The 26,551-nt window shown below is 45.9% G+C and overlaps 1 protein-coding gene across 1 annotated transcript in view; it reads right to left on the reverse strand.

Annotated features, from left to right (window-relative positions):
• The window catches only part of HEBP1 (heme binding protein 1), a 92,654-nt gene extending 67,407 nt beyond the window's left edge, over window positions 1–25,247 (reverse strand). The window contains exon 1 of the mRNA XM_073644139.1: window positions 24,901–25,247. Within this exon, the coding sequence (XP_073500240.1) occupies window positions 24,901–24,978 (78 nt within the window). The 5' untranslated portion in view covers window positions 24,979–25,247. The remainder of the gene's footprint in view (window positions 1–24,900) is intronic.
• Window positions 25,248–26,551: the final 1,304 nt, after the last annotated feature.

The following is a 26,551-nucleotide window of genomic DNA, read 5'->3' on the forward strand; positions in this document are numbered from 1 at the left end:
GTCATTTCAGCAGCCAATTGCAGAAGCCCTTGTGTCTGGATGCGTCCTGTGCTCTGATAGGCTAGCCACACTTTTCCTCTGACTGTTCCACTCATGGTTTTGATTATAAATACTGAGATAAAAAAAACTCACCAAATACTAAGCAAGATCAACAGCAGCAGCAGTAGTGGCAACAGCAGCAGCACAAGCAGTAGATGGAGCTCCCACCCTCAAGTCCAGGTGATTACTCACACGTCAGTAAGACGGTAAGAACAGCATTACAAAAAATGACCCCGGGGATGATGTAGAGGCGTTCCTGACTGTATTTGAAAGGGTGTCGGAACGGGAGAATTTGCCTCTGGCACCATATTTAACAGGCGAGCCTCAGAAGGCCTTTTATGACTTGGCCTTGCAGGATGTAAAGGAGTACGACAAATTAAAAATTGAGATCTTAGCGGACTTGGGAGTGACTGGCTGTCGGGGTGCTACTGGTGCACCACTGGGCCTATTGCAGTGACAAACCTCCCCAGTCCCAGATGTTTGACCTCCTATACCTGGTCCAAAAGTGGTTGCAACCCAAATCTTCCTCCCCAGCACAGATGGTGAAGAAAGTTGTCATGGACAGGTTCATACACTCCCTTCCGAGGTTGATGCAATCCTGGGTTGCCCAGGGAGATCCCCATAATGCCGATGACCTGGTGGAAAGGTAACAGGCGGTAGAGAGTTCCTTGGGGAAACAAGGGGTCATAGCATCTCCATACTGGGGTTCCCAAAGGGCGACAGACACCCAAAAGAGGGGAACTAGAGCCACATCGGGAGGGCACGTCCTAGAGTCCAGGAGGGGACTGAGTTGCTGCCAAAGGCCCAATCTGATAACGTAATTTGTTGGAGGTGTCATGCCCCAGGCACATAGCCGCCCGTTGCCCCATGACCAACGAGCCAATGGACTGCAGCGCAGGATAGCGCTGCTCGTATTTTGCATATCCCGCCTGCAGTGCTGTTCCTCAACCAGGCGAGGGACCGCAAGCATGCCCCGCATCAGTGAATGGAGTGCAAATGACTGGTCTGTTGGACTCAAGGAATTTGGTAACCCTAGTGAGGGCCACAATTCCTCAACGGTTGATCCCAGGGAAAAAGGTGGGCGTCCGCTGTATCCATGGGGACGCTAAGGACTACCCTGTGGCCCGAGTGGTCATAGACACAAACTGTGGCGCCGAGTCCCATGAGGTGGGCGTAGTCAAGGACCTGTTGCACCCTGTTATACTATGGTGGGAATTTGTCTTGTTTTGGGACTTGTGGGAGAATGGGAGGAAGCCGGGTTGTCTGGACAACAACCAGGTCGCTCCTAAAGAAACTTCATTGCAGGCCGCAGCCGACGAGTTTCACTTTTGTGTGCTGGTTGGGGATGAGGATGAGGCACCATTCCCGGAGGCCAACATCCCTGAACTGGAGGTGTCCGGGGGAAACTTTGGAACCGCCTAGGCTCAGGGACTTAACTCTAAAAGGGGCGTTTGATAATGTAACTGTTCTTAATGGTGTTTGCTCAAGAGTCAGGGGTTGACACCCAATATCCGTACTTTGTCATAAATGTGGAGTTACTATATATCGGATCATTAAGCTCAGAGGAGAGGTTATCGAGCAGTTACTAGTGCCAGGGCCGTACAGACGCAGGGTGTTAGATATGGCCCATACACATGTGTTGGGTGGTCATGTGGGGGTAGAGAAAACCCAGGAAAGGACCCTCCAGAGGTTCTATTGGCCTGATTGTCAACAAGAAATTGTAAATTATTGTAGGTCATGTCCCACCTGCCAGCTGACCTTCCCGGTGGCTCACTTCCGTAGCCCCTTAATGCTATTGCCGATCATTGAGGTGCCAGTTGATTGCATAGCCATGGATCTAGTGGGCCCCCTGGTCAAGTCCTCCAGAGGACATCAGCATTATATTCTGGTGGTACTGGACTATGCTACATGGTATCCGGAGGCCGTACCAATATGTAACTCCTCTGGAAAATGTATAGCTGTATAGTTGGTCCACATCTTCTCTAGAACAGGGTTGCCTAAGCAGATCCTAACGGACCAAGGGACTCTGTTTATGTCAAGGGTGATGAGGGAGTTGTGTAAAAAAGTTGTGTAAAACCCTGCAAATCACACAAGTCAGGACCTCAGTCTACCACCCCTAGACAGATGGCATAGTGGAGAGGTTTAATAAAACCTTGAAGGCCATGTTAAGGAAGGTCATAGAGAAAGACAGCCAGGACTGGGACTGTCTACTGCCGTACCTTCTGTTTTCCAATAGAGAAGTTCCACAGGCCTCTACTGGATTCTCCTCTTTTGTGCTGTTATATGGCAGACACCCCCCTGGACTCCTGGACGTAGCAAAGGAGACCTGGGAGGTGGAGTCTACACCCTACAGGAGTGTAATAGAACATGTGGCCCAGATGCAAGAGAGGATTGCAGAGATAATGCCCATCATGAAAGAACATTTTCTGAAAGCACAAGAAGCACAGTCGAGGGTGTACAATAGGTCGGCGAGCGTGAGACACTTCAACCCAGGAGATTGGGTACTGGTGCTGGTACCTACGTTGGAGAGAAAATTCCTGGCTAAGTGGCAGGGCCCCTATGAAGTAGTGGAAAAGGTTGGCGATGTCAACTATAAAGTCCACCAACCAGGAAGAAAGAAGCCCTACCAGGTGTACCACGTCAACCTGATAAAGCCATAGCGAGATAGGGAGCCCGTGGAAGGTCCGTGTTTGGTGCCAAAGACAGAAGCCGACATGGGAGAGGTCAAGGTGGCAGAGTTGCTGTCACGTGCCTAAAAGCAACAGTGCCATGAGTAGATACAGCGGAACAGGGACCTGTTCTCTGATCTACCAGGGTCTACTCAGATCATAGAGCATGAGGTGCTTATGGAGCCTCATGTCTGAGTAAACATGAAGCCATACCGGATTGCTGAAGCCCGCCGAGAGGTAATCTCGAAAGAGGTGAAACGCATGTTGAGTATAGGAGTCATTGAAGACTCCAAGAGTGGCTGGTCTAGTCCCATAGTCTTAGTGCCAAAACCAGATGGAGAATAGCAGTTTTGCAATGACTATAGGAAACTGAATGAGGTCTCTAAGTTTGATTCTAACCCAATGCCGAAGGTAGATGAACTAATTGAAAGACTAGGGCCGGCTAGGTACATTACCACACTTGACCTTAGAAAATGATATTGGCCAATACCTAGGTCCCAAAATGCCAAGGAGAAGACGGCCTTCTCAACGCCAGACGGATGTTTCCAATACACAAAGATGCTGTTTGGGTTACAAGGAGCCCCTCCTACCTTCCAGAGGGCCATGGACCGGATCGTAGCCCCCCTCAGGAAGTACGTTGCAGCCTACTTGGATGATGTCGTGATCTACAGCCAGGATTGGGGAAGCCATCTGAGTAAAGTACAGGCGATATTCGATGCTCTACGGAAGTCGGGGTTTTCCATCAACCTGAAGAAATGTGCCATGGGCATGGAGGAAACTAAATATTTAGGCAGAGGCAAGATAATGCCCCAAACAAATAAAGTTGAAGCAATCCAGGGTTGGCCACAACATCTCTCAAAAAAACAGGTAAGAGCATTCCTGGGCATCATAGGCTACTACCGCCGGTCATCCCTAACTTCACCATGATAGCCGCCCCTTTGACAGACCTCCTTGAAGGAACAAAATCGGCTATGGCTAAGTGGTCTCCAGAAGCTGAGACGGCCATCCAGGAACTAAAGCACGCCCTGTGTAAACAGCCAGTGTTGGTGGCACCAGATTTCTCTAAAGAGTTTGTGGTCCAAACGGATGCATCAGATACCGTGTTGGGTTCTGTTCTATCACAAGAGATGAACAGGGAAAAGCACCCCATAATGTATTTAAGCTGGAAGTTGACATCTTGTGAGAAAAATTATTGCATAGTGGAGAAGGAATGTTTGGCCATCAAGTGGGAGTTGGATATTCTACCTCTTAGGCAGGAAGTTCAGGCTGCTATCAGATCACGCCCCATTAAAGTGGATGAGCAAGAAGAAAGGGAACAATGCCCAAGTGACCAAGTGGATCCTAGCTCTTCAGGATTTTAGCTTCCATGTAGAGCATAGGCCTGGGAAACGGCATGGCAAAGCTAACGCATTGTTGAGGGTCCACTGTTTGTTAGCGGAAGGTGCCAAGCCCCCCGGCTTTGGGCAGAGTGGGTGGTATGTAAGATGGCCGCCGGACAGGCCCTTGAGGGGAGATATGTATCACAGAGGTTGGTAGCTTTGGTGATGTAAAGCCCGGGAAAAGCATGCTCCAGCACACGTAGTGCTGAGAGGGTTAATAGAGCATATCAGGGCCGGTTTTTATGAGCAGTCATAAGAGATGGGAGGGATTAGCTACTCACATATCCCCACCCCAGGGCGTGTGTCTTGTAAATAAAATGGAGACCGAGTGTCTCATTCAGTGTCTGTGGCTGGAGGTGTGGAGACCTCTAGAGTGTTTGTGCTAAAGGACACTGACCGTGAGCGGGTGAACCCGCCATATTCTATGGACTGTTTATTTTCTGTTTTTGTTACTCTGTGCCGGAGAAGGCTGTCTTTTGTTTACTTCTCAAAGTGCGGTTTATGAAGGTATAATAAACCTGCCTTGGATGTTTTTAAAGAAACCATTTCCAGTGCCTACCTCTAACACGGCTGAGTGAGTACCAAAACCTACAGTATCCACAGGTGTGCTGTTCCTGCTCCGTATACTGTGTACCTGCCACTGGAGCGGCAAATTAATGATCAATGGGATGCCAGTGGTTTTAGCCCCACCAATCTGATAATGATGGCCTATTCTTAGAAATATCTAAGTACTGGACAACTACTATGAAGTCACTGATGATAGTTTCCCTTTGGCCAAGGCCCCACTATCAGTATTTGGTCAGTATTTTTTCTCAGAAGTGGGAGCCAAAACCAGGTGAGTAACAATCAGATAAAAGGTATAATAGAAACAAGTCACCAATTCTGCATTTATCACCCACTCCTGGTTTTGGCTCCCACTCCTGAGAACAAATACTGACCAAATACTGATAATGGGGATGTGGCCTTTGAGTAAATGTAGCAGATATTATAGATCCAACTAGTACATGGCCTTTGAGCGAAAAAACTCCAATTGCACAGAATTTATCATTTCAATTTGATTTCTATTGGTGTTTCTGTAGATTGCGAGAGCGGTATGGGTTCACTTCATTGTTTAAGAGGTGTACTGGGAACTGAAAGTGTTATACAGTCACCAAAAATGCCATCGTTTTACTGATTAGATCATCTATTTGGAATGTGGCAGAGAGTTGTGTAATTGAAAACAAACGACTGTGCAAATAATGGCTAACACAAAATATCACATGCTAGAGAGCTGTCTACTAACTAGATTTATTAACTCTTTGAAGATGCAGCCAATATTCATTTTCCAGTTTTAGATTTTTCCTCCACACCACATATATATATATATATATATATATATATATATATATATATATATATATATATATACAGTACAGACCAAAAGTTTGGACACACCTTCTCATTTAAAGATTTTTCTGTATTTTCATGACTATGAAAATTGTACATTTACACTGAAGGCATCAAAACTATGAATTAACACATGTGGAATTATATACTTAACAAAAAAGTGTGAAACAACTGAAAATATGTCTTATATTCTAGGTTCTTCAAAGTAGCCACCTTTTGCTTTGATGACTGCTTTGCAAATTGCCTCTTCAGAGAAAAAGAGGACTTGTACTCCATAGCGCCACCTATTGGAAGCAGCAATCCTACAAGTCACAACCCTTTAACGAGTCATGCAATATGATTTAGGATAAAAGCCAAATCAGAATCTCAATTTGCAGACACGGTGTTTCGGGCTGTTGGCCCTCATCAGTGCAAAGTATGAGAACTGATTTGGCTAGGTGAGAGGCTCTGGACTGAGGTCTAAGGGGTAACATTTCTCCTTATGGAGAGTGACACACCAGCTCTGGCACGTCAAGGTAAGGAGGCTTATTCGCCATGCAATGCTTCTCTGGGAAATTTAATATGCAAATTGCCTCTTCAGAGAAAAAGAGGACTTGTACTCTATAGCGCCACCTATTGAAAGCAGCAATCCTACAAGTCACAATCAACCCTTTAATGAGTCGTGCAATATGACCTAGGATAAAAGCCAAATCAGAATCTCAATTTGCAGACACGGTGTTTCGGGCAGTTGGCCCTCGTCAGTGCAAAGTATGAGAACTGATTTGGCTAGGCGAGAGGCTCTGGACTGAGAACTGCTTTGCACACTCTTGGCATTCTCTTGATGAGCTTCAAGAGGTAGTCATCGGAAATGGTCTTCCAACAATCTTGAAGGAGTTCCCAGAGATGCTTAGCACTTGTTGGCCCTTTTGCCTTCACTCTGCGGTCCAGCTCACCCCAAACCATCTCGATTGGGTTCAGGTCTGGTGACTGTGGAGGCCAGGTCATCTGGCGTAGCACCCCATCACTCTCCTTCTTGGGCAAATAGCCCTTACACAGCCTGGAGGTGTGTTTGGGGTCATTGTCCTATTGAAAAATAAATGATGGTCCAACTAAACGCAAACCGGATGGAATAGCATGCCGCTGCAAGATGCTGTGGTAGCCATGCTGGTTCAGTATGCCTTCAATTTTGAAGAAATCCCCAACAGTGTCACCAGCAAAGCACCCACACCATCACACCTCCTCCTCCATGCTTCACGGTGGGAACCAGGCATGTAGAGTCCATCCGTTCACCTTTTCTGTGTCGCACAAAGACACGGTGGTTGGAACCAAAGATCTCAAATTTGGACTCATCAGACCAAAGCACAGATTTCCACTGGTCTAATGTCCATTCCTTGTGTTCTTTAGCCCAAACAAGTCTCTTCTGCTTGTTGCCTGTCCTTAGCAGTGGTTTCCTAGCAGCTATTTTACCATAAAGGCCTGCTGCACAAAGTCTCCCCTTAACAGATGTTGAAGAGATGTGTCTGCTGCTAGAACTCTGTGTGGCATTGACCTGGTCTCTAATCTGAGCTGCTGTTAACCTGCGATTTCTGAGGCTGGTGACTCGGATAAACTTATCCTCAGAAGCAGAGGTGACTCTTGGTCTTCCTTTCCTGGGGCGGTCCTCATGTGAGCCAGTTTCTTTGAAGCGCTTGATGGTTTTTGCAACTGCACTTGGGGACACTTTCAAAGTTTTCCCAATTTTTCGGACTGACTGACCTTCATTTCTTAAAGTAATGATGGCCACTCGTTTTTCTTTACTTAGCTGCTTTTTTCTTGCCATAATACAAATTCTAACAGTCTATTCAGTAGGACTATCAGCTGTGTATCCACCAGACTTCTGCACAACACAACTGATGGTCCCAACCCCATTTATAAGGCAATAAATCCCACTTATTAAACCTGACAGGGCACACCTGTGAAGTGAAAACCATTTCCGGTGACTACCTCTTGAAGCTCATCAAGAGAGTGCCAAGAGTGTGCAAAGCAGTCATCAAAGCAAAAGGTGGCTACTTTGAAGAACCTAGAATATAAGACATATTTTCAGTTGTTTCACACTTTTTTGTTAAGTATATAATTTCACATGTGTTAATTCATAGTTTTGATGCCTTCAGTGTGAATGTACAATTTTCATAGTCATGAAAATACAGAAAAATCTTTAAATGAGAAGGTGTGTCCAAACTTTTGGCCTGTGCTGTATATATATATATATATTTATGTTACTGTAAAAGTCAGAAGGCCGGTAAAACCTAGGATTTACCGGTCAATCTGGACATTTACCGAGGCCGTCGGTAAAAGCTCAAAATGAAAAGTAAAATTGGCCTTTTACCTGTGAAGTCTTGGTAAATGTTAACATTTACCGTCGAGCGTGGTAAAAGTCAGAAATATCAGGTGTGAAGATGGAACATCTGACTTTAACCAAGCGCAGTTGGTAAATGTGCACATTTACCACGGATTTTCGGTAAATGTAGCTGAGAAGGGTGTAAGCGCAGTTGGTAAATGTGCACATTAAAATGTAGCTGCGAAGGGTGTAAGCGCAGTTGGTAAATGTGCACATTTACCACGGCATCTTGGTAAATGTAGCTGAGAAGGGTGTAATAAACAGTGTAAGCCAAAGCGGGAAAGGTGTCTGATTAGGTAGATACGGCGAGGAAATGGAGGACATAGTGGGAAAGGTGTCTGATTAGGCAGATACGGCGAGGAAATAGAGGACACAGTGGGAAAGGTGTCTGATTAGGCAGATACGGCGAGGAAATGGAGGACACAGTGTTCAAAGTTTTTATAAATGTAATAAGAGTAAATGGGGAAAATATGGTAATAACAATGAACAAAATCTGCTACCCTGTAAGGTATCTGCTACCCTGTAAGGTATCTGCTACCCTGTAACGTATGTACGTTCTATATATACAGATGTCAATCCTGACTATCCTTAACGTATGTACGTTCTATATATACAGATGTCAATCCTGACTATCCTATGATTATTGTTCCGATCATACAAAAAGTGTCCACTTTCCGCTAACATACAACCACTAACCCCACACTAAAATATGCAAAAGAGAACGTCCTATGAATCTTAGGGTATCAGTGTTCCACAGCACCCTCTCACAAAAGTTACAAGAAGTACACACGCTGCCAGTGTAGTAGTGTATAAATTGTCCTGTACTTAGCTTCCTGTAGAGCGCAGAGTCCAAAGTCTTTCCAAGGGCCCTTTGCAAGGTGGACGCTAACACCGCTCACACGATTTACCGTTGCTGCGCCAATGTGGTAGAACCAGAAGATATGCAGATAAGCTCTGAGCCGGAGTTGCTGGGTGCCATGAACAGTCTGTTCCACCCGAGCACCGTAGTCTCTGATCAGGGGAATCAGAAGACAGCGCATTCCGAGAAAAGGCTGGAAGGAAACAGCGCAACAGCCCTGTCTGGGCTCAGTCTAGTCAGCACAGCACCAGTCCTCTCACTCTCCCTAAAATAGCTCCTGCCTCAAGTCCTAGTTTCCTAGGGTTCTCTTCTTAGATTGCTGCCCAATCACTGCCTGAAGAAAATCACTAACTCATCAATGGCAGTGTTAGACCAGTAGATGGTGCTGTTGTACAGTCTTTCACACAATGCTGAGTAACCCTATTACAAAAGAACATGGGATTCTTGCCAAGCAGTGTGGATAAATGGGCGTACTTCCTGTTTGTGTCCTCATGCTGGACGACTGCCTGAGTGTTTTGCAAGCTGCACATACTGCTCAAAGCTGCATAGCCGACTGCCTGTCAAAGCTGCACAGGCACTAGCTGATTGTCAGATCATGAGTGAGGAAATGAAAGATCGTTTTTCGGAGCTCTTGAATGAAGTGGTGGAGAAAAAGCGAGATAATAATTTTTATTTCACGGACGATAAATACGAGAATATATTGAAAGAAGTGAAGGAGGCTAAGGTGGCGGTACCTAAACAGAGTATTCACTACAGGCGTTTGAAGAGGTACGACATCATGACCGTCGGAAGTGATAAAAAGTTAATTGCACCAATCTCGTGTGAAAAAGACAACGTGTTGCATTAAGTTCGGTGTGCAGAACTCTTTAGTGTCATTCATAATGCGCACATCAGTACCGGCCACGGAGGGCGGACCAGGATCCTAAAGGAGGTGAACCGTAAGTTCAAAAATGTCACAACGGAGTCAATAGTTATTTATCTGCGACTCTGCCAGCCATGCCGGAAAAAAACAGAAGATTACCAAAAAAGGCCTTGTTGTGAAACCCATCCTACACAGTGAAATGAATTCTCGTGCTCAAGTCGATCTCATTGACATGTAATCCAATTGTGATAATGATTTCAAGTTCATATTCGTCTATCAAGACCACGTCACTAAATTTGTTCTTCTACGTGCTTTATGCACTAAAAGAGCAGAAGAGGTTGCGTACCATCTCCTTGACATTTTTTCCACTTTTGGTGCCCCGTGTATTCTGCATTCTGATAATGGGAGGGAATTTTGTAACAAGGTCATACAGAGTTTGTGCGCGATGTGGCCTGATATGGAAATAGTGTATGGTAAACCAAGACACAGCCAGTCCCAAGGCTCCGTGGAAAGAGCAAATCAAGACATTGAAAACATGTTGTCAACGTGGATGGAACCAAATATGACACCCAAGTAGTCTGAGGGCCTTCGCTTTGTACAAGCAATGAAAAATAGAGCACACCATGAGGGAATAAAATGCTCACCCTATGAAGCTATGTTCGGAGTACCAATGCAGATGGGTCTAGCTACCTCCAAAATTCCTAGTGATGGGATCAGAAATCTCTCTTCAGAAGAAGATCTTGAAAAAATGTTTGTTGGTTTGCAAGAGGAACCTAGTGATCCGACATCACCAACAGAAGCCGAAGGGTCAGATGAATCTAACTTTCATCACACGTCAGCACCGACAGCAGCAGAAGCTTCGGATGAATCCAACTGTCATCAGCTGTTCACAACGGAAGGAGAAGCTTTGAACTTATCCAACTGTCCGCACACCTTAACAGCATATGAAACTCCACCAATTTTGCCATCCAAGAATAATGAAGACCTAAAAGAAAAAAGTGTCGAGTCAAAGCCTTCTAAGAAAGATGGAGAACTTCATGATGACCAGCAACCTGACGTTTTGATTTCGCATACAATCGATAGAAGAATTGGTGCGGTCAGAAGAGTTCGAAAAGCTGCAAGAGAAGGACTTGAAACACAGGCCAAGAAAATGTTGAAATGTTCCAGTCAAAAATTACCTGAACCTAACATTGGACAGAACATCAGAATCAGAATTCCAGACGTTGACCGTTCAAAAATGGACCCTAAGTCGATCATTGCGATTATTATAAAAAAAGATGACTTCTACCAAGTGGGGACTACAGCTGGGATCCTAAATGCAGTAGGAACTCCCCGCCCACTAGGGTCATCCCGCCCTCTGGCCGGACCCCCCCTTCTCCACCACTTAAAGATCACTACTTACCGGAGGCTACCAGAGGCTTCCCAGGTCTCGTCGGCCGGCCGCATCCTCCTTCTTCCGGGTCACATGACTGCATACGTCACCACGAAAGTGACAGGTGCATAAGTCATGTGACACAAGTTGTGTCACATGACTTACGCATGCGTCATTTGCGTGGTGACGTATGCAGTCATGTGACCCGTAAGGAGAAGCCGGACGACGAGACCTGGGAAACCTCCGGTAAGTAGCAATTTAGCTTTATACCTGTCTGCCCTGCACACTCGCACCATCCATGCCTTCCGATGATGCATGAAACATGCATTATCGGAAGGCATGGATATATCCGACAGATATCGGGATTATCCGTATCCGTACAGCCCGTTATCCGCTCGGATAACGGGTCTGGACGCATCTATCTGCTTATCCCTAGTCACAATTACAGAATTACATAGTTTTGAAGTTGCGTTATTCTTGTATTTGCGTTAATTTGACATTTTTGAGAAGTATTTTCCTACATAAATGTTTCCTATTTGAATTCAGAATTACATAGTTTTGAAGTTGCGTTATTCTTGTATTTGCGGTAATTTGACATTTTTGAGAAGTATTTTCCTACATAAATGTTTTCTATTTGCATTTTCCTATTTGTATTTGTTCATTTGCATTTGCATTTTGAAGAATAAAAATATTTCTAACGATTAAGGCCTTCATCAGAGTCGGAAATTGCGTTTAGTTAACTTTTACCACCATCATCTGCTGGTAAGAGTCAGAATTCTGTGACTCAAAGTTACTTTTACCAACACATGCTGGTAAATGTAAAGATTTACCAATTCGCCCAGGTAAAAGTCCAAAATCGTTCATTTATATGGAATACATCTGACTTTTACCAACGCTGTTGAGAAATGTTAAGATTTACCAAGACTTCACCGGTAAAAGTCCAATTTTACTTTTCATTTTGAGCTTTTACCGACGGCCTCGGTAAATGTCCAGATTGACCGGTAAATCCTAGGTTTTACCGGCCTTCTGACTTTTACAGTAACATATATATATATATATATATATATATATATATATATATATATTAATATATATATATATATATATATATACTGAAAAACAATGAAAAAAAGTCTATGTTGTGTGGAATTGGGAAAAAAAAATCTATTTTGGGTTTTGTTTTTAAGACGTTCACTTTATGGTAAAAGTGACTTTGTTCCACTGGTCAGTATGGTTATAAAGTGTAAAACAAGTCCAGAACTCCGATCACTGAGGTATCTCTGTCATCGGTGGTTGACTTTCACAATTTTTAGGTAAAAATACCTTGTGTCTTTTATACCAATTGTGCAATTCATGTGTGCATTAATGACATTGTGGTGACACATAGTGCATGTGTATACATGTTCATATATTTCCCACATATGCACAGCTGTACATGAATGTAAAATTATAATAGTGCTGGATTGGTTTTATGTTTTTTTAGTATTGTGCATTGAGGGTTGTGACCCCTTTATGGGCCATGTAACCTTATCCACACAGCTTTCCAAGTCAGGTTTTAATTAGCGCTAAGCCTGGGTCCTCATTATTCCCCTGTTTATTTGAGGGCTGGTTAGGCACATTGAGAGGTGCGTCACTAGAGTTATAAGCTGCGTTATAAAGTACCAGCAAAAGCTATGAGATTTTAGAAATCTCATGCACACACTTGTTTTTTTCCCCTGACTGAATTTGAGTACTACAGTGTTTTTGAAATCTGCGGCATGTCAATTCTTTCAGCATTTTTGCAGTATTTTTCACCCATAGAATGTAATGAGAAAGGGCAAAATTGTTGCAAAAAACGCAGCAATCAGGTTTTTCTGCGTATTGCAGTTTTTTGCTGCATTTTTGGTGAATAAAGCTGACTTTATTAAACGTGCACTGCAGACAATTTACTCATGTACCCTGTACTAAAAATTCTGCATGCGAACATAGTCTTAGAGTCCATCCATACTGAGGTCACCTTGGTGTGGTTGGATGGCTTATACGCTTTTTTATCAAATGTTAACCAAGTACCTAATGTTTTTTTTTTAAGCTTGTAGCATTGTATTTAATTTTATTTATGAATGTATTTATTTATTAATTGACGTTTACTGACAAATAGTCCTGTTTCAATTTTTTTGTCTAGTTATTGGTGTTTTTAGCCTGTTTTTCATTTTCACTTAATTTTAATTTGTGCCTTTTTTAAAGTCTATTTTATGTGTGTTCACCTATTTTTCTGACATAAAAGGACAGAAATATAGACAAGAGACACTCACTCATTCACCAATTTATTATGGAAAATTTTGCCACGCAGGTCCGATGTAGTCCACGTTCCTCGAATCTGTCCCCGGCGTGTGTGAATAGCAGTAAAGTTCCTGCTATTCACAGGCACTGAGTAGTGACTACAACGCTTATCTGAGCCGCCGAGTCCCGCTGCGTTCAGCGAGACCTGGTGACGATGTTGTCGTCACTACCCGGTGCCTGTGAATAGCAGGAACTTTACTGTTATTCACACAGATTCAAGGAACGTGGACTACATCGGACCTGCGGGGCAAAATTTTGGGTAAGAAATTGGTGAACGAGCGAGTGTCTCTTGTGTTTATTTAGGTATCCATTTCTTGACTACTTCGGATTCGTTGGATTGTGGCGGACCGGCAATGGATTTTTTTTGTAAATAAATTGGTGAATGAGGGGTAGTGTTCGGTTTATTTTTTATCAGCGGGTTAGTAATGAGGGTGTCTGATAGACACCTCTCCATTACTAACCCCAGGGCTAGATGCCAGCTGTGACTGGGGACGCGGTTACAGCGGCCGCTCTTCATGATAATACAAAACCCATTTCTTGTAATAAAAAACACAATAACACAGGTGTGGATAAAAAATGGCCGTGAAGTTTATTTTGGGTAACTTTATTAATAAATATAATATTAATAGCCAACAAATAAATAATTAATATACCAATAAATAATTCCAATCCACCCAGCATTCACTGGGCGATTTTCCCACAAATCAACAATCACGACAGAAATAACAAATTGTTTTATAAAAAAGGGAAGGGAGGGCAGGATCTTCTTATCTTCTCACAGCTGGAATGCCGCACAGCTGGCGAACAGCTGCCTTTTATATCCAATATTTTTCCCGCACTTTTTCCAATATCCAATCAGAATAGAGGAAAATTGACCCCCAAAAACCAGATCAAACCAGAATAACCTGCTCGTGGCTCCCACAGCTGACAAATTCAAAAAACAGTTAACTCTTAAATAACCTGAAGAAAAAAAGGGGGATGAGGGATAGAATACCACAATTAAAAGAAGGGTTCATATTATCATGAGACACCCCTTTTACTGTGGCATACGGGGGGGGCTTACATTCTCAGAGCCATGATTGAACTCGCGGCGCTCCCATGACTGAAACCGAATGCTGGTGGGGAGAATAAAGTTAATTTTCTCCCAGCTGCATTTGGCTGCATGCAAGCGACGGGCAGCATAATAATGCTGTTCACCTGCAGATTAACCGCGTATCTGCAGGTTAATGGCGTCATTTCTGGTGACAGGTTTCCTTTAATAATTTATATGTACTCACAAATGGTACCACTAATAAATACAACGCATACAGCAAAAACAAGCCCTCATACAGCTATTTCAAGGGGAAAATAAAAAAAATGATGGCTCTTGGAATGTGACTATGAAAAAGAAATGTGGCACTAAAGCCAAAATAGCTTTGGTCCTTAAAGGGAACCTGTCATGTCCTATCTTCTATCTACACTGCCCCCATAACGTTGTTAAGGATGCAATGTGCATCACTAACAAGCTTTTTTCATTAAAATTGGTGGTGATATAATGAGAATATAGCATTTTAAATACTTATATCCTACCTGCTTGTTTTAATCATAGGGGTGTGATCCTGATAATCAGTCAGGGGCGGCGCAGCATTCAGTCAGGGCTGGCGCCGCCCATGTATTTGAATTTTGCTCCCGGCTAGCGCTGATTTAAATGGGGTGCTTGCACAGTTTTACATCGCCAGCCTCGGCTCCCTGCGCCTGCGCAGTGATGCTATTGTGTACTTCCCAGCTTCACTGCGCATGCGCTGTGACGAGCGGCTCCCCGTGCATGCACAGTGTAGTTCCCAGCTTCACTGTGTGCGGCCGGAGCCGCTCGCCACAGCGCATGCGCAGTGAAGCTGAGAATTACAAAATAGCCTCACTGCGCAGGCGCAGGGAGCCAAGGCTGGCGATGTAAAACTGTGCAAGCACCCCATTTAAATCAGCGCTAGCCGGGAGCAAAATTCAAATACATGGGCCGCCCCTGACTGATTACCAGGATAACACCCCTATGATTAAAACAAGCAGGAAGGGTATAAGTATTTAAAATTCTATATTCTCATTATATCACCACCAATTTTAATAAAAAAAGCTTGTTAGTGATGCACATTGCATCACTAACAACGATATGGGGGCAGTGTAGATAGTAGATAGGACATGACAGGTTCCCTTTAAGGAGTAAAAGACAAACTCTAGGAAAAAAATATCTGCAAGCCACAGCTTGCCAGTCAACTCCTGATAACAAGCCCAACCTCCAGGCGTAACCAAGCTGGATCTCTATGAAATTTGTAGAACAACTTCGATGAAGTTTACAGAAGTGGTGGAAATGTGTGTTGGTGATTTGCCACTAGCACTTTTCCTATTACCACAACATTTTGTAAGTTAAGATAACCAAACAAACTTTTCTAATTCTGCATAGAAGACTGTCTCTTTGGGCTCGCTCACACATGCATATAACATGGCCGAGTGCTAGCCGATCTTTTATCGGATAGCATTCAGCACAATGTTCTGTTATAAGGCAGTGATGATCTGCGATTTTTTTTTTACCTCAAGCCGATTCAGTTTGAGAAAACAATCGCAGCATGTTGAGGGTGCATCCAATGATCAGATCATGCACACCCATAAAAGACTATGGGTGTGTGTGAAACATTGGACTGCACTCGAATGTCATCCGAGTGCAATCCAACATCTGAGGACAGAGCGACAATAGAGAAAATGGAAAAATTAGCTTCTTTATCTTCTCCGCACCTGTGCTGCAATTATCTCATGTGAGAGAATCGGATCATAGTAAGATGACACTCGGCTAAAACGCTGACAGTTTCTACCGAGTGTCAATAACAAAATTAGCCCGATTCTCTCGCATGAGAGAACATATGATCGTGTGACCCAGACCTGTGACTGATTGACTAATGATCTCTGCAAAGCATACTTTCTGTAGTCTGTAAAAATTCCCACAAATTTAGGGTAAATGCACATGCTGCAGATTTAATGCGGATTTTCTGCATATCTGCAATGATTCCTCATTAAAACCCACATGCAGATTTTATCACCGATTTAATTCACCCAGTGAATTGCAAAGGGTGAATTCCACAATGAATTTTACACTAAGGCTATGTGCCCACGATGCAGAAATGCTGCATATTTTTTCAGCTTCTCCCTGGCAGCAAAAGCGCATGCGGTTTTTACATGTGTTTTTCCTCCAGGTAGAAGCATTTGTCAAGCGTTCTTCACTTGCATTTTCGCATGCGGGTTGACAAGCACTTTTCCAAGTGATTTTAGCATCACTTGGAAAGTGCTTGACAACTTGGTCACACTATATAAATCCATGCAACCAGCATGGATTTATATAGTGTGACCAAGTTAATAGTTAAAAAAAAAGAATAAGAATGGTAAAAAATAAAAAAATAAAGATTATACTTACCTTCCGATGGCCCCCGGTATTTTCTCCGCTCCGTCTGGTCTCCCCGGTGTCTCGCGGTGGTATGAAGGACCTGCGATGACGTCACTGAATCATGTGACAGGTCACGCGACCGCTGACGTCGGCGGTCGCGTGACCTGTCACATGACTCAATGACATCATAGCAGGTCCTCACACCACCGCGACCCATACAATAGACCGGACGCATCGCTGAGGAGACCGGCGGCCATCGGAAGGTAAGTATAATCTTTATTTTTTATTTTAAATTCTTTTTTTTAACAGGTACTATGGTACCCGGGTCTGGAGGAGAGTCTCCTCTTCTCCAGGCCTGGGTACCATCCGCACATAGAAACGCATATTATCCGTATGTGCAAATGTACTGACATGGATATTGAGCGTTTCAATGCAAGTCAATAGCGGCAATTACGCTGCGTGTCCGCAAAATTAATGGACATGCTGCGTATTTTTCCACAATAATAATCTGCAGCAGAAATTTCCGCAGCATGTGCACAGCACATGCGGATTATCATTGGGGACCACGGGGCACGTATTACCAAGCAAAAACGCATAGTGGACACGCAGCCTAAGAATTGACATGCTGCAGATTTTGAAATCCGCAGAAGCCAATTTGTGAAATATTTCTGTAATGTCTGGATGACATTTTAAAATCCACTTTGCTTGACCTGTAAGATGCTGCGTTTTTGACCCAGTGAAAATATGCTGCGTCAAACTCATCAAAAGTTCTGCGTGGGCACACAGGCTTAGGCTATGTGCCCATGATGCAGAAATGCTCCGGATATTTTCCTGAGCGTTTCTGCATCTCCCTGGCAGAAAAAAACGCATGCGGATTGTACATTTTAGACCTCAGTGCAGACGTCGGTGGCATGACAGCCTCATAGAAATATAGTCAAGTTGTGGTCTGGAGACCCACGGCCAGTCCGTGCATTGCAATCTGTCATTGCGCTGAGATACATGGACGTCTGCATGAGCCCTTACTTATGGTCTCCCACTCAATCTCCTAATTTACCAATGCAACTGTACATTGTAATTTTGTTAAAAAATGTAAAAATAATTGGTTTGTATCAGCATTTTTCCCATTACTGTCCATGGAGCCGTGTGGGAGCTTGTTTTTTGCGTGGCGAGCACGGTGTTTTTATTGCTATTATTTTGGGGTGCATGCTATGATTTGATCGCTTTTTATTGCACCTTTTAGCGTTAGTGTGGTAACAACAAAAAAAAAAGCAATTCTCGTGTTTTGTTTTTTTTCTCACTACAGAATTTACAGATTGATATTTTGAAAGATCAGACGTTTCTGAATGCAGCAATAGCACATATGTATTTTTAAAAAAATTTACATTTGTTTATTGTTAACGAAAGAAAATGGTGGTGATTCTCATCTTTATTTTTATCTCTTTTTTTACTTTTTTCTACTTTATTTGTTAGTCCCCTTGGAGGACTTGTGCGTGCGATCGGATGTCACAGGATCGAGAGATCACATGACAGCAGGGTCGGACTGGCCTGGCGGCCCCGATGGTCCCTTGCTGCAGAGGAGAAGGGTTGAGAAAAAGAAGTTTAAGAAAAAAAAGCCTTCTGTTTTAAGGGGCACGGGCCCTTTAAGAGCGCAGGCAGAGTATGAGCAGGGACGCGGGCATGCGGCATTCAATACCTGAATCGCCGAGTCACACGTCCAGATGAACACTGATAATCTGGCGTCGCCGGTGTATGACGTCACCGTCATGTGCCGGCTGCGACAGGCGTCCTCACGTTAGCTGTCGGCCTCTGCTAGGTTGGCGGCCATAAGTGCTCCAGATCTGAAGTGGAGGACACCGCATGGCGCCGGGAGCCCAGGAAGGTAAGAGAAAAGATGTTTTTTTTCCCCTCTTCTGTGGATGTGGCATGATGTGGGGGCGAGGACAAGGGGCCAGCATGGAGATATGAGGGGGGGCAAGCATGGAGATATGAGGGGGGCAAGTATGGATATATGGGGGCAGGACAAGGGATATGGATGAACATGCATGGATATATGGGGGAACCTGCATGGATATATGGGGGCAGGACAAAGGATATGGGGGAATTTGTATGGATATATGGGGGAACCTGCATGGATATATGGGGGCAGGACAAGGGATATGGGGGAACCTGCATGGATATATGGGGGGCCTGCATGGATTTATGGGGGCAGGACAAGGCTTATGAGGGAACGAGCATGGATATATGGGGAAACCTGCATGGATATATGGGGGAAGGACAAGGGATATGGGGGAACCTGCATGGAGATATGGGGGGCCAGCATGGATATATGGGGGGCCTGCATGGCTACATGGGGGCAGGACAAGGGATATTGGGGAACCAGCATGGCTATATGGGGGCCAGCATGGAGATATGGGGGCAGGACAAGGGATATGAGGGTACGAGCATGGATATATGGGGGGCCTGCATGGATTTATGGGGGCAGGACAAGGGATATGAGGGAACGAGCATGGATATATGGGGGGCCTGCATGGCTATATGGGGGCAGGACAAGGGATATGGGGGAACCTACATGGAGATATGGTGGGCCTGCATGGTGAAATGGTGGCAGGACAAGGGATATGGGGGAACCTGCATGGAAATATGGGGGGCCTGCATTGGATATATTAGGGCAGGACAAGAGTTATGAAGGAACCTGCATGGATATATGGAGGAACCGGCATGGAGATAAGCGGGGGGGGGCCAGCATGGAGATATGCGGGGGGGGGGGGGCATGGAGATATGTGGGGGAACGGCAGCATGGAGATATGCGGGGGATGGCCAGCATGGAGATATGGGGGAACGGGCAAGGGATATGGGGTCAGCTTGGATATATGGGGGGCCCAGCATGGATATATGGGGGCAGGACAAGGCGTAAATGGGCCTGCATGGATATATGGGGGGCTGGACAAGGGACATATGGGGGGCAGGATGGCTATATGAGGAAGCCTGGACAAGGGACACATGGGGGCCAGGATGGATATAGGGGGGAGCCAGGAAAAGGGACACTTGGGAGCAAGGCAGGACAAGGGACATGGGGACCAGGCTGGACAAGGGACATATGGAGGCCAGGATGGACATATGTGGGCCAGGATGGATATCTGGGGGCCAGGTTAGACAAGAGACATAGGGGGCCAGGCTGGGGCACATTAATAAATAAAGGGGGCCAGGAGGAGGGACTTAATTACTGTTTAGAGTCCAATTAGGGACATTATTACTACTGTAATATAATTTACTTTTTAGGAAACTGTTTTTCATGGGGGCGAACAAAAAGGGGGGTCCTGTTACTGTGCAGTGCGGCACTATGTCACTTTTTTTTATTCATCTGGGGTGTTGTAGAAGATGGGGAAAAAGTGGGGAATCATCAGTTACTGATAACTGTGTGCTATTTTCTGCAGAGACGAGTCCAAGCTGGAAGACGTGATGGCTGTCTGTGCCAGATGAAGAAGAAAAGCGAAGATGAAGGACTTCATCTAGAGATGTCACTGGTGAGTCAGTGTATTACATGTGCATGCACACTATACACTATATACAGAGCTCCTGTGTATGACGTCACTGGTGATCCCTGTATTACCTGTACACTGACACTACATACAGAGCTCCTTTGTATAATGTCACTCTTGATTCCTGTATAACCTGTACACTGACACTATATACAGAGCTCATGTGTATAATGTCACTGGTGGTAATAAGTGTTGGTATTGTGGTTTGTATTCATGATCAGTATTGTAGTAGTCAGTCACTTTGGGGTGGTCATGGTGTGGCAGTATTTGTCCTTTGTGATATTATTCGGTCACTATGTGGTCTGGTCATGGTGTTTCTTGTATGTGGCATTATTCGGTCACTATATGATGGTAATATGTGATCTGGTTATGGTGTGGCGGTATTTGTCCCTTGTATGTGGTATTATTTGGTCGCTATATGCTGGTAATATGTGGTCTGGTCATGGTGTGGCAGTATTTCTCTCTTGTATGTGGTACTATTGGTGTTGGTATAGTGGATTGTGTTGTGTATGGCGGTCATTTGTTCTCTCTGATATTAATTAGAGAAGATTCTTTGCTTCCATTAGATATTAAATACTTGGAACACAGCGGCAGAGATGCACTTATAGGGGTTCTCCGGTGAAAAAAAAGTAATCACCTCGCCACTGGATAAGTGATAACGTATGGATTGGAGGGGGTCCGACTTCTGGGACCCAATCGGCAGAATGTGGAGCTTTTATCCCCATTAGACTGTAGCGGCATGTTAGACTTAACCACTGATCCATTCTTTCCCTCAGTGGCTGCGAGTTCTGCTCTTGTTTTTTTCTGGAACCCCAAAGAGAATGAATGTTTCTGCAGTCAGACATCCCACCTGCCGCTCCACTATAACAGGGATAATGTTGAACAGGTATTTGCATATAGCTGTAGGGTGGACCCCTAGAGTCAATTCCCCAAGGTGGCTCAGTGGTTAGTGACGCGCCCCTGGGCCTGTGTCGCGCTGCGTTGCGCACGCGGGAGCTTACCCGGAGCCGGATCTCTTGAGGGTTGTAGTCTCGTGGCGGTGATCCGGTCCGTGCCCAGGGAGTCAGACTAAGTGGCGCTGTATTAGCGGTAGATGTTGGACGACTACGCCACCCGTTGAGTACAGCTAAGGAGCTGCTGCTGCAGGGCAGACCGCTGAGGCCGGTGGTAGGATTGTGCAGCGTGATAGTATAACCCCCAACGGGAGGGGTATGGCCTCAGGGCAGCCGACGTGGATGATGGGGGTAGCAGGAACCACTCGGAGACGGTACGGTGTAGTTCAGGGTCTTTACTGTGACAAAGATAGACCCTCCCGGAGTACTGGTTAGCGATTGGGGCCTGGTCAGTCCTTGAGCAGATGGGATCTCCCCTGGCCAGGCGGAGTTGTAGGCCTCCCAAACTAACGATACTCTTCCGGCTACCTTGCTAGAGGCGGGTATAAGTAGCCCACGTCCCTGAGTGTACCGTGTGGTGCTCACCCGTATGGCCGGTGACTCGGGGCCTTCTAGTAGCTTCCGCTCCACGACGGCGGTGCTGGTCCCACGCGTGTGACCGTGCCTTCGGGTTTCTGGGCCAGAGGACCTGCAATCCCCTGCCGGTCGGTTTCTGCTGCTGGATAGGAGTTAGTCCCCACAGCCTCGGACTCCGGGTCCGGTGATAACTTCTCAGTCAGGGCGAGCTCTGCAGCTGCCAGCCCCTGACTCCTTGTAGCACTGCTCCCACAGAGCTCCTGATGTTCTTTTCCTATATCTGCTTCTCTGTCTCTACTTCTTCTCTACTCACTAACCCTGCCTCAGCCCTAGGTTTATATAGGGGAAGTTCTTCCCCTCCCAGGACTGGGCAGGAGGTGTGGCATGCACAGGATCCCTGACCAAGAGACCTCCCACCTGCTCTCAGACATAACATTGCCGTTACTGTGGAAACCAGACCCCTGGGGTGCCACATTAGCACTGCAGCCTTGCAGCACTGGGGTCCTGGGTTCAAATCCCAGTGAGGACTACATCTGCAAGAAGCTGGTTTCCTCCCACATTCCAAAAGACATACTGATTGGGAATCTAGATTGTGAGCCCCAATGGGCCCATAAAGTGTTGTGGAATTAATGGTGCTATATAAATAAATAAAATCCCCCTGTGGGCCCCAGACACCCCAGTCTGACCCTGCATGACAGGCTTGGGGGCCTTCACAGAAACCCATCCGCTCCCTGCAATCATTGGACCCCGAACTAACGTCCATGCCAGATCGCATCTCTTAAATGCTGCTGTCAGTGATTGACAATGGCATTAAAGAGATGGAAAGCAGTGGTCTGTGGCTCATCACAGCTGTTAGAGGCAGATGTCTGCTGTATATGTAGCACCCTGAGGACTCGGCTGCTACAGGGGTATTGCACCTCGACCCAGGGGTGTGGTATTCCACTCCCGGGTAAGGATGGAGTGTGGGACTGAGCTCAGTAGGCTGCATGCACTACATACATCCCATTTCCGGGGGACAGAACTACGGTACTCCCACCAAGTATATGTGCAGGTACGACAGCGTCTGTCCCTGGCTGGAGTGGGAGGGGGGTGGAACATCCCAGTAGTGTAGGGGCAGATAGGGGGAGTACTCTGGGTAAAGCTAGGAACTCATTGGGTGCTAGTCACCTGGGCTCACACATAGAGGGAGTATATAAGGTGGGCACCATCTTAGAAGAGGGTCGAGTTCAGCCTGAGGAGGAGCAGAGCAGAGGAGCTCAGCCAGGAGGGCTGACTGGGAGCTGTGGCTCCAGTTGGGCCCAGCTCCAGAGCCAAGCCTGCAGAGGAGAGAGGAGAAAGAAAGGCCCAGAGTGGAAGACCAGAGGGAACCCTAAGAACCCAGAATCAGACCAAAAAGGGTGAAGGGTTGGCGGACACGGGTACCGGAACCCGAACTGGTGGAGGCCACTTATCCTCAGCCAGGAACCGGAGGTCGTGGTCAAGATTTGCCACGACCCTCACCAAATCCACCAGAAAGGCACACCAAGTATAGGGTCAGGGAACCCAGAGGAGGTTTGACCACCAAGAGACCCGAGGGAGCCGGCCAAAGGTGGATCCCTGGTGGGAACGGCCAGAGACAGAGAGAGAGAAGGGAGCTCAGGACCACGCTCCGGAACTGCCTGGGGGTTAGCCGAGTCCAGGACCTGGTGGACGCAGCACGGCTCGGGTGGTCACTCAAGGCCAGAGTGACTGAGAGAACACCCGTGAGTAAAAACCCTGAAACTGCATCTCCTGACTCTGACTCTTCTTACTGTACCATCACAACCCCCATCATCTTCACCTGCTGCCCTGAGGCCATACCCCTCCCGTTGGGGGTTATAACATCATCGCTGCACCCATACCACCGGCCTCAGCGGACTGTTCTGCAGCGGCGGCTGCAAAGCCGCACTCAACGGGTGGCGTAGTCGACATCCAAGTTAACATCTACTGCCATAGACTGCCACTTAGTTTGACTCCCTGGGCACGGACCGGGTCACCGCCACGAGACTACTACCCCCATCTGATCCGGCTCCGGGTAAGCCCCCGTGCGCGCGATGCCGCACGACACAGAAGGCCCAGGGGCGCGTCATATACTACAGCTAGCACCTGCCCTGTGTACAGCCACTCTGTTTCTGAGCCCACACCAAGGTTACTGACACTTATATAGCACCATTAACCCCTGACTCTCCATGATGTACCATTATGTTTTGAAGTGTGAGTAAAATAAAAAAGGAAAACTTAAAAACTATTGAAAAAATTGCTGAACTGTTTCCCAATTGACTAAAGAATTGCTTCTTTTTTTCATTACATTAAATGGTAAAAGAAATGGTGGCATTTAAAAATACAACTCACATGCAAAATACAAGGCTATGTCAATAGAAAATATTAAAAGGTATGGCTCTTAGAAGGAGAGGGTTAGAAAAAGAAAAAAAAATTTTTTACAAAAAGCCAAGACCATAATTTGTTGAACAAATGATATTCACACTATAAGGACAGTTTCATACAATTTTAGAAATAGTTATAAAAAAAACAGTTTCCAATAGAAGAAATTTTTATTAAAAATTCATCTTTAAGAAAAGTGGACTACATGTGCCAGCATTATGCAGATGAGGCGGAGATGCAGTGGGGGGTGTAGCAGTCCTAAACTAGTCCTCGATTTAGGGGTCAAGTTTAGGCTAGGGTCACACGACAGTATTTTCTCTCATCCAAGAAAATCTGTCCAACTCTGCGAATCACACTCTGATCGGACTCTGATTGGAGTGTGATCATACTGTGATCCGATATTCTCAGATGAGAAGATAGAAAAAAAATGTCTCCATGCTGTCAGTGCGCAGAAATCAGACTCCACTCAGATGCCATCCGAGTGCTGTCCGATTTTTTTTTCCAAGGACTTATTGACTTGCATGGCTGAGTGTGATCCGATTTATTGATGCAAACTTGAGAATGCTGTACGTTTTTTTCCTCAGACCGACTCAGCTCGAGAAAAAAAAATCGGACATGTGCAAGGCCCCATAGAACAACATTTGTCGGAGTGCGATACGATGTTTTGTCGGATCGTACTTGGTCTGAAGATACAGTCGTCTGCAAGAGCCCCTTAGCATAAGTGTGCACAGTAACACTCTCATTCAGCAGTGTCTAGGGCATCTATGACTAGGTAAATAGAATAAAAGCATAGAAATAGACAATGCACAGTAAGGATAGCCAGTGGATTTCATGTCGTTTCTTACCTTATCTTGTTTTTGGATCAGTGTCCCATCATTCACTTCTACGCCTCCAAAAAGTGAGTTCTTTATCATACCAAACATTGCTGACTATGTTGGTACAGATCTGGCTTCTGACTGACAATTCCCAGAATTGCTCTTCTGTATATCCCTTATGTATTAGTCCCCTGTTGCTTCACCCCTCTCTAATGCTACTTTCCCTTCTTTCTATCTTCCTGGCTGCTGATATGGAGTTGAATGGGAAGTGGAGAAAGCAGGGTTGTTTGTCTTCCTGTGTATTATTGGGAGGAGACAGAGGCCAGGCATTGCCTAATGTCACTCTGGCCATGAGCTCAGCAGTATTTTGTGTTGTCCCTTGCTTCTGGCTATAGCTGTAGACTAGCAGGCAGGAATGAGCTGTGCATACCCAGGATCCAGCACATGTGGCAACAGTCCAGAAATTCCTCAACAATCCATAAATCAGGGGACTTTTTTCCATTATTCTTCGTTAGGAGATATGTCAAAATTGTAGCTCCTAATTAGTTTAGAATGTACTAACTCCAAAAGTAGTGAAAATGAGTTTAGTTAAGATGCTTACCCATGTTGAGCATTGCTCAGGACCGGGCACAAACCCTAACGCTCGTTTCGCGGTAGCTTTTTCAAAAGGAAGTCAATGTTGTAATGAATGTTGCAAATGTGTTCATATCAGTTTTCTGGGCAGTAGACATACTTCATTTATAATCTTAAAGGGGCTTGGCATGAAAGTCTGCGGTCACTCTATGTGACTGCAGACTGTGGCGTACCACCAATGACGGCAGGCCACAAGACTGCTATGGGGCCCGTGAGCCGGGGGGTGACCGATGTCAGTGCGCGCATCGGGCCCCCTCCCAAGTTGAGCACTCATCACCCCTCGCACAGCCAGCACCGCCCCGACCCGCATTCAACTATATCGACAGAAGCCTATACAGTTGAAGGCAATGATGGAGAAGGGAGTGTCATGTGACACTCCCTCTCCCATCATGCCCCCTCTGTGTCTGATGAAGCGGCGAGATGACATCACTTCAGTGGAGCTGATGAGACGCGCTGCAGACACCGAAGTAGCGGGGGAACGAGGAGCGGTAAGTGTGTATTTATTTAAATGTGGTGCCCATATTACTGGAGGACTGTGGCTGCACTATGCCCTATAGGGTCTGCACTATACCCTATTGGGGCCGCACTATGCCCTATGGGGGCCACACTAAGCCATATGGGGCCACACTAAGCCCTATGGGGGCTGCATTATGCCCTATGGGGGCCACACTAAGCCATATGGGGCCACGCTAAGCCTATGGGGGCTGCACTGTGCCCTATGGGGCCACACTAAACCATATGGGGGCCGCATTGAGCCCTATGGGGGCCGCACTATGCCCTATGGGGGCCACACTAAGCCATATGGGGCCACACTAAGCCCTATGGGGGCTGCATTATGCCCTATGGGGGCCACACTAAGCCATATGGGGCCACGCTAAGCCTATGGGGGCTGCACTGTGCCCTATGGGGCCACACTAAACCATATGGGGGCCGCATTGAGCCCTATGGGGGCCGCACTATGCCCTATGGGGGTCACATTATACTGTATGGAGGACCATGCGGCCCGCATTATAGTGTATGGAGGACCATGGGGTTGCATTATATTGTA

This window comes from Phyllobates terribilis, unplaced genomic scaffold, assembly GCF_046119375.1.
Source record: "Phyllobates terribilis strain yellow unplaced genomic scaffold, ASM4611937v1 Scaffold_8__6_contigs__length_399053987, whole genome shotgun sequence".
Lineage (NCBI taxonomy): Eukaryota > Metazoa > Chordata > Amphibia > Anura > Dendrobatidae > Phyllobates > Phyllobates terribilis.